Source organism: Conger conger, chromosome 12 (assembly GCF_963514075.1).
Source record: "Conger conger chromosome 12, fConCon1.1, whole genome shotgun sequence".
NCBI lineage: Eukaryota > Metazoa > Chordata > Actinopteri > Anguilliformes > Congridae > Conger > Conger conger.
This window is the reverse complement of record NC_083771.1, coordinates 20,535,421-20,543,956: the sequence shown is the minus strand read 5'-3', so window position 1 is coordinate 20,543,956 and position 8,536 is coordinate 20,535,421. Positions and strand designations below refer to the sequence as shown.

Here is an 8,536-nt window from a genome sequence, read left to right as displayed (position 1 = left end):
AAATCCTACTGGCGAGGAACATGTTTTGAGATGATCGTAATGCGAAAACTCCACTATAAATGTCCAGTACAGTTTCGGACATGCCACCTTTGCGCCTTTGTAGATTGTCACTGGAAACAAAACAAAGGGATGAAGTCAGACTTCACTCTTCCTTGTGTTTGCAAACCCCGTTTCCGTTCTGGTGCCCTTCCCAGCTGTGGGCTGCCTTTCCGTTAGCCACGGCACTGCCGTTCACGGCGGTGCTGCCGTTCAGGTAGAGGCCGTTCTTCGTCACGGTTCCATTCGCAGTGGTGCGACCGTTGGCCACCGCACCTCCGTTCTGCATGGCCTTGGGCAGCCTCTTGCCCTTGGTGTATGCGTGGTACCAGAAGTTGAGGAATAGGAGGAGGAAGACGAGTCCGTACAGGCAGATGACATACAGGAAGACTGGAAACTGGTAGGGGCAGTCCTTCATGAAGAAGAACTGGCCAATGTGAGCGGTGACCAGGACAAACTGAACCTGCACAGGAGCACAGACACACCTTTACAACACAGGTCTTGAAATGTGAGAGTGGAGTCACTCAAAACGAACACATTGCCCAAGCGATTTTAAATCTACAGCCATTCAGAAGTCATAGAACAGGTTAAAGGCAGCCGGGACCCAGACCTGGGTCATATACACAATAATGTTGGATTAAAATACTATTTGGACTGTCCAATTATGTGAACAAGGTCTGCTGACAGCTATGCATTGAATGGTCCATCTCCGGTGAGGAGTACATTAGTAGTAGTTATTTCGGTCCTTAACAAATTTTACAGAATGAATGCACAGAAATAATGAATAACAATGTTGACCAAAAAGGTGTAGGCTAAAGCTAATTACACCTACCCTTTTTACATAACATATTCATATTCAACCCTTTCACTACTAGGTCTAGTCTATACAAAAACATAAAACATCAGTGTGGATCAACATACCAGCTGGATGGTGGTCATGTACTTCTTCCACCACAGGTATTTCTGGTAGGCGGGACCCAGGGCAGACATGGCGTAGTAGGAGTACATGATCACGTGGACAACAGAGTTCAGCAGAGCGTGGAAGGTCCCCAGTCCACCTACGACAAATGGCACGGAAACCATTTAGCAACCATCAACTTTCCTCCAGTCAGGTAGAAGGTACTAATGACAACTGACCCATTACATTCAACTCCAGTGTGCATAATTATAGTACTGCGCAAGGCAATTAAAATATAATTCTGCCTTGGATTTGAGACAACCACATGGTGTGGCACTGATTGGGTAAGACAGCACATGGTGTCAGAGGCACAGTCAGAAGGTTGTACCTGCAGCAAACTTGACTCCAAACCACCAGGTGAAAGGCATGATGGAGTGGTGGTAAACATGGAGGAATGAGACTTGGCTGTTCTTTTTCCGGAGGACAAAGAAGACCTTAAACGGAGAGGGAAAGAAACCAGTTCAGTCATTTGAGAACAGACTGCAGGGCAGGTTTCTGAAAAACCTTTAAACTGCTACAGAACATTCAAGGTTTCAGAAATTTAATGTTCTCTATAGTCAAGCTCCTCAGATACAGAATCAGTAGCACATACAGTTCAGTACAAGTATTCAGGCAATGACAATTTGTCATTTTGGCTCTGTACTCCAGCACATTGGATGTGAAATTAAACCATGAATATGAGGTTAAAGTGCAGACTGTCACCTTTAATTTGAGGGAATCTGCTCTTTCACATCACATTTTTAGTTTCAAATCCAATGTGCTGGTGTATGGAGTCAAAACAACAAAACTTCCGTCATTGTCCAAATACTTACACAGTACTCTATACCACCAGGAGGGTTAAACACATTTCCTGTCGGTGCTGATTCCCAGTGAATGTATAATATACAGCATACACGCATTCCATATGTGCTATTCATGATTCCAGTGTGAACATTCCATGTCATGTTGTGTGGACCAAGAGTTTCCAAAGTACTTTCCATGGAAACTAAGCTGTAGTAAGGCAAGTCTGTGTTTCAGCATGAATAGATGCAGGAATACAAATACTTACAGTATCCAACATCTCAAGGAACTTGGAGAAGTAGTACAGCCAGCAGGTCCATGCCATCTGAAACCAAACGTTTAGGTTTATTACAATTATGTTCAGGTAACCTAATGAAGTCAGCAGTGTTTGAAACATTTCCCCATTTGGAGCAACCAAATCAGCATTGTACAGGAGCCAGCTGCCAGGCAGCGTATATGGGTACCAGAGCCTGGGTCAAATACGTAATCATTTTAGATTACCATTCTGTGCTCAGTTGATCTTGCCTGGTGCAAATGAACCAACCAAGAGGACCAGAAGGCAGGGTTTGCACTTCCAACACTTGGGTTTCCAGCACATCAGAATAAACCAGGGAAAAGCATTTCAATCCAAAATGAGTAGGTATTTGGCTCGGGGATTACGAGGCCACCTCTCTGGCACTTACCCGTAGACCCTGGGGGGACCTGTAATCGACGAGGTCGCAGCGGTAGGAGTATCCCGTGGCCCAGCCCGACATGAGGAACTGGAACAGAAAAAGACAATCATACATCCTGTCCGCATGCACGCAAAGTGCACCTCAACAACGGTGTAAAACAACGGTTTCATTCCATTCCATTACATTATTGGCATTTGGCAGACACTCTTATCCAGAGCGACGTACAGTTGATTAGACTAAGCAGGAGACAATCCTCCCCTGGAGCAATGCAGGGTTAAGGGCCTTGCTCAAGGGCCCAATGGCTGTGCGGATCTTATTGTGGCTACACCGGGGATCGAACCACCAACCTTGCGGGTCTCAGTAATTTACCTTAACCACTACGCTACAGGCTGCGTTAGAGAGGCCCAAGTGATAACATCGTCTCGACGCTAAACGCGTTACATCTCATCCATACACTATGGTTCACAGGAATTACATGCATGTTACATTCTCTGAATGCTTGCAATAGCAGCACCCCTGTATGTGTTGGTATTTTAAAGGAAAACGGGCAAGCTATGGCCAATTCCATGAGTGGCATCCAGTTTAACACGCTTGGCAATTAGAGGTTCGCAATAACAATCATAAAAATACATTAGCCAACAAGAACATTCGGACAGTCAATAAAGTATAAAACAAATCGTAAAAGGAAATTAAATAATCTCACAGTGGAAATATAATTTCCCCACATGCAGTGTGCTTTCCGGTTATGGTAGCATGCACCTGTAGTAACACAACCCTCCAAAAGATGGCACCCTTTTTGTTGACAAAAGAGCACCTTGGTTCCACATCAAAGCACCCTGTACTCACCTCATAGCACATGTAGATGGAGAAGGCTACTATGCTGAAGTTATAGACGATCATCACTTCCTTCAGGTGGAAGGGCTTGCGGTTCTCCATGAGTTTCGGGCCCAAGGACGTGACAAAGTAAATATATGCTGCGATGATGAAGGTCTGGGGGAGGGGCGATGACATGAGGAACCAATCCCCTGTCCTGGGGTCTGAGGGGGAACCAATAGGCATTCAGACAACAACATGGTTGCAAGGCCTAACAAGCACCAGGCTTTTCACTCAAGTACTGAAGTACTGAGTACTGAAACCATAACCAAGGAACGTTCTGGATGCCATCACTCACTGCCCCATGTGATCCATGTAGTTTTGCAGCTCTGGCTGCTCTTGGAAGGTCTGGACAACTATAAATGACTATAATGATAATGCAAGCATCCACACTGATGAACAGTAACATTCTGTAAATAGTGGTGCCCGGTAAATTCGGATGGATTTTGATTGTCATTTATGTAGCTGGGGGAAAAAAAATAAAATAGTGATCCCAATGATATGAATTGTCAAGAGTCGTTGTTATAGCTATAGCTCTGCCATCCACTTGAGTTAGAGAGATTTTTAAAACCGTATATTCAAAGTTATCCTTGGTGTGGACAGGCCTCAAGACTGCAGGGTGCAGTCGGTCTGCTCAATCCAAACTTTTTATTTATTTTACATTACATGGCATTTAGCAGATGCTCTTATCCAGAGCGACGTACAACCGAAGTGCAAATCAAACGTATAAAAGTATAAGTGCGAAGAGGACCCGAGAGGACAGTACAGTTCCGAGTCCTAGTGTAAACATACAGATAATCAGAACCATTGAAGAGTACAATCCAAACTTACCAGCCTCTTTGATCCACTCGTCGTACAAGAGGACAGCTCTGGACGTTAGCTCGTTGAAAGCCATTTCGCTTATTCCAGCCCACTGGAAAAAAGGAACACAAAATGATTCATGATCAAGTCAAATTCAACACATTTCCAGAAAGTAGGATCCTCATTCCGAGCTAGAACAACATTAATGCTTCCTTGCATGGTGAAATCTGAAACTCCATCTAAACTGCAATTTGGATGCTCCAAGCCATAAGGTGGGACAAATCAATAACATTCATCTGCGTGAAAGATTGACAACCTTAATCCAGGACCGAAATAAATATTTAGCAGAGCCAGACAAACGGAAAAATTGCAACATCACTGCAATTTGACCTCAATTCAAAGAGGCTGTCGCATCACATGCAAATGTTTTCGGAGCTGGAGGCCTTGTCTCTGTACAGGGCGTGAAACACGCGTTCCATGTCCCGGCCGTGTCATGAAGGATCGCATTGTGGAGCGCAGCGGTCATGTGACTTCATTCAACGTTCCCAGCACATGCACGTGCTTTACATATCCGTTCCGGAAGATTCTAAACAGCAGCCGTCTAATAAGACGAGAATGTGAGGCAATTACCTCTAGCCCAACTACACCAAGTACCCACGGTCCCACCCAGAGTCTACACGGAGTCTAAAGGCTGCTTTTGAAGGACAATACTGTCATATCCAGACTGCGTTGACAACACACTTTCCAGGAGATGAAGAGCTACACCTTCCTATTGGGCCTGCGAGTCCAGGCTAACACAGCAGAGCAAACAGTGTTTATGAGCCTTAATCAAACATTGCAGTCAAGCCCCTACATGCCATTTCCTCATTAGCGTTCAGCACTGGGGATGGCCATCCCCATGGACACACACACACACACACACACACACACGTCAGCGTCATCGATACACACTACACACACCTGTGCAGCACTGTTACAAGACTCTGATTACAGGTATACAATAACTGTGTCCTGAATCCTGTTGATCCAAGCCTCCGTATGACATGCTGACATTTTGGTCAAACATTCTTTCCCCAATGAATTCATTAGCCTAGTTTCAGGATAGAAAGTTTGTTTGTCAAGCACCACGCCCCAGCATCTTGCATTCTATCTAAAGGAAAAAGTTCCCAGCATTCCTTGTCACCATTCAGCACATAATGTTGACAATGTTCATTCTCCCACCCACTCTCTCATACCCATGTTGTCTACACACTAAATTAGACCCTTTGTCCAAACATTGACCCTGTTATGCAAGATGGACGCTGTGGCATCAGTACTTTCATTATCCTCTCATGGGGGAAGGGGGGGGATCTTTGAAAAATGCAACATTCACTGTAGTTTTACATTTGTCTCCACAATACAGATACTGCAGTGCAATGCTGGAAATTGTACATTTTGACCAGCATTTAGTGCCAAGTGTACTACCGTACAGATGTACCATAATGTACATTAACTAAATCTGAGAAAGTGAAAGTGAAATGAGAAAGTACCAAAAATGAAGGACAGTGCATGCAAGTACACATGGAAAGAAACATTCCAGTAAATGTCAATGTTATCAGGAGCACAAATTGATTTGAAGGTGTACAATGTCACTGCACAAAGTGACACAGAAAGTGAAGTGGACTTCTGTTCCCTTTTAGTAGGCAACACAATGAAATTTAAGCCATCTAAACCAGTGGTGACCTTCCTAAGGCCCTCACGTAATTTGAATGCAGCCAGACCTTAAGCGAAGACCTTGAGTGCTTCTCCAGGAGGCCGTAGAGATCTCCTGCAAACCAAAGGGGCTCCGTTAAAGAGCACACTGTGGACCTGCACTCGGCTGAGGAGGATCATTTACAGAGCTCCTCCATTATGGTTGAGACTCCCTGCATACCAACATGTGCCCCTGGCTGGGAAAGGTACCCTGGTCCCGGGGGGATTAACGGCCAAACTGTCACCCGCTCAATTCTAGGATCGTCTGAAATGATAAACCAGTGGACTCACTTGTGAGGAAAACGCTACAGGCCCACACACAGTCAAATGAAGGGGAGGGCTGGGGGCAGACTGGTTCCTGCTCTTCCTGATCTGAAAACGGGCGCGTTTGAGCGGCGTACATCAGGGGCCTTCCAACTGCCGTGGGAAAAGGCCCGTGAGCGAGAGGGGGACGTTTCCCACAGCCGGCTGACGCACCGGCAGGCAAGTACGGAACCGCTCGCACAGCGCAAGAACCGGATTCACGTTCCTACCTGGGAAGCTTCTAGAAGGATGATTAGCAGAAGGGTCAGGCAAGCTGCCACGTGAAGGCTCTGGCGGCTAAAGAGTCTGGAGCTGTGAACTTGAGGAGTTGCTGGACCGGTTCTGTGGTGAAGACCAGACAAGCAGAGCCAGCCATGGCTAAGGGGCAGGTCGCAGCAGAGCGGATGGGCTGACTAACACTACACCCACCAGTCCGACAAGCCCGAGATGCCAATAGGGCATTTGGCAATATGCCCCGTCAACTAAAATAAAATAAAAAATAAAATTAAAAAAAACACAGCTCATATTTCAAAGGTGTGCCCTTGCACCATCACCTCACTCTTTCATCATCAAGAGCCTTGCTACTCATTCAATCGATTGGCTAATAAATGCACTGCTTGCAGACAGACATGGTCTTTCTGCATCTTGAACACACCCACAACAGTTCCTGACAAGGCTAAATTCTCACAACATACGGAACTACCCAAACTGAACACTCCTCTTGAAATACTTTAATTCCACATTCACATCATTATTGATGTTGCAATTCTGGTTTTATTGCCATGGAAAGTACATTCAAATGAATAGTGAACTTGGGGGGGACTAACAATTTAACTATTTCTGTGAAGTTTCAAGACTACATAAAAAACGTTTAACAAATGCCCAAAGCATTCTTATATTTATTACTTGAACAAATATGAAAAAAGATGTTCATGGGAATGAACAGTTTCCTGGCAAGCTCAACACCCTGCGTAAAACTGTTACGAGTATATTTTCTAGAAAACTATTGAATTAATTATTGATGCTCAAAATGTAACCAAATGCGGTTTCACTACTTACATGAAAAAACGTTGCGGGAGGATTACCTACTACACAATTGCTTGAGACTGCAGCCCCACCCTCAAGTTTCACTGAACTCAAATCACCTGTGGCACATCGACCTGACAGCAGGCTTTACTAAGCAAAGATCTGAAACTAAATACTACTATTGTCGGCTGGAAGCCAACACGTATTTACAGTACATAAGTATGGACTATAGAAACGGTACCTATCGTTTAGTAAAACACCGGTAGCCTAGTTATCAATTGTGCATACTCCGTTAGTTTTCTGTTGCAAGGACATTCGTTAGGGAGTGCTTTCAGGTTTAACTACGAGACCAAAAACCTTGTGAAAACTTCCGACAAAGAATTAAAATACAAACTCTCAAGAATCTATGGACCGTTTTATCAAGAATTTATGGACCAGTTACAGGAAATGTTTAACAGTCGCTCTGGAAGTTATCCTTCTTCCTGGTTTTGGATGAAGACAGACCGTTTAAAAGAAGAAAGTTATAATCGCTCTACAAACCTGAAATATCTAGTTCCTTGCTGCAGACCGATGGTTTATATTCCAGTGTCCCACCTGATACGCTCTTATGCGAAAGTGCCAATGAGTCAATCAGTTATGATGAGGCGCTCTTATTGTGCGCCGCGAGACCGCGCCTACAGGGCCGGAGGGTGGAGACAAATGATGAGCGCTTGCTCAAGAAAGGCAGCGATTGGGTGGCCAGACATCCGGTTCACAAAAAAAAAAACGAACTTGCCCACATTGTGTGGTGATGAGGTCTCTTTGGTACCTGTAATATGATACCAGCGATTTATTGAAGTTTGTACACACACATTCTCTACATCACACCCTGAAACGTTTGCAAAGCATGCTGGCAATGAAATGCAATATTATTATAAAGACTGTAGCATCATTTTTAAAATGTGTATTGAAACAATATAAACAAACATAATCCATCCAATATTTAGCATCAATGGGCAAAAAAAGTCATTTGGCAGAAGGCAATCCCCAAATGTTTGAAATGTAATTTTATAATATGAAAATGTATATTATGCAAAATATGTACTACATCAGTAGATAAAATTGTAATGGAACTAAAAATGAGTCTACATAGATATAATATGACATAATACTTAATAGTACTCTTTTAGCTTCAATTCCATGTCTATTCAAAGCACAAATCAACACATACAAACATTTAATTTGTTATTTTAATATCTCTCTCTCTCTCTCTCTCTCTCTCTCACGCACACACACACACACACACACACACACACACACACACACACACACACACACACACACACACATATATACACTCACACAGTGTCAAACA

At 44.0% G+C, this 8,536-nt stretch overlaps 1 protein-coding gene across 2 annotated transcripts; it reads right to left on the bottom strand.

Annotated features, from left to right (window-relative positions):
• Positions 1–7,862, bottom strand: LOC133142532 (elongation of very long chain fatty acids protein 7-like). 2 transcript variants are annotated; one of them, XM_061263810.1, is made up of 9 exons: positions 7,723–7,792; positions 5,883–5,929; positions 4,153–4,234; positions 3,295–3,485; positions 2,458–2,535; positions 2,043–2,099; positions 1,323–1,428; positions 958–1,094; positions 1–499 (listed from the first exon to the last, which is right to left on the bottom strand). In XM_061263810.1, the coding sequence occupies exons 3-9, from the start codon at positions 4,214–4,216 to the stop codon at positions 143–145; spliced, it is 990 nt and encodes a 329-aa protein (XP_061119794.1). In that variant the 5' UTR covers positions 4,217–4,234; positions 5,883–5,929; positions 7,723–7,792; the 3' UTR covers positions 1–142. The 2 variants fall into 2 exon arrangements, with proteins under 2 accessions (XP_061119794.1, XP_061119793.1); XM_061263809.1 differs by lacking the exon at positions 5,883–5,929 and having other exon boundaries at positions 7,723–7,862.
• Positions 7,863–8,536: the final 674 nt, after the last annotated feature.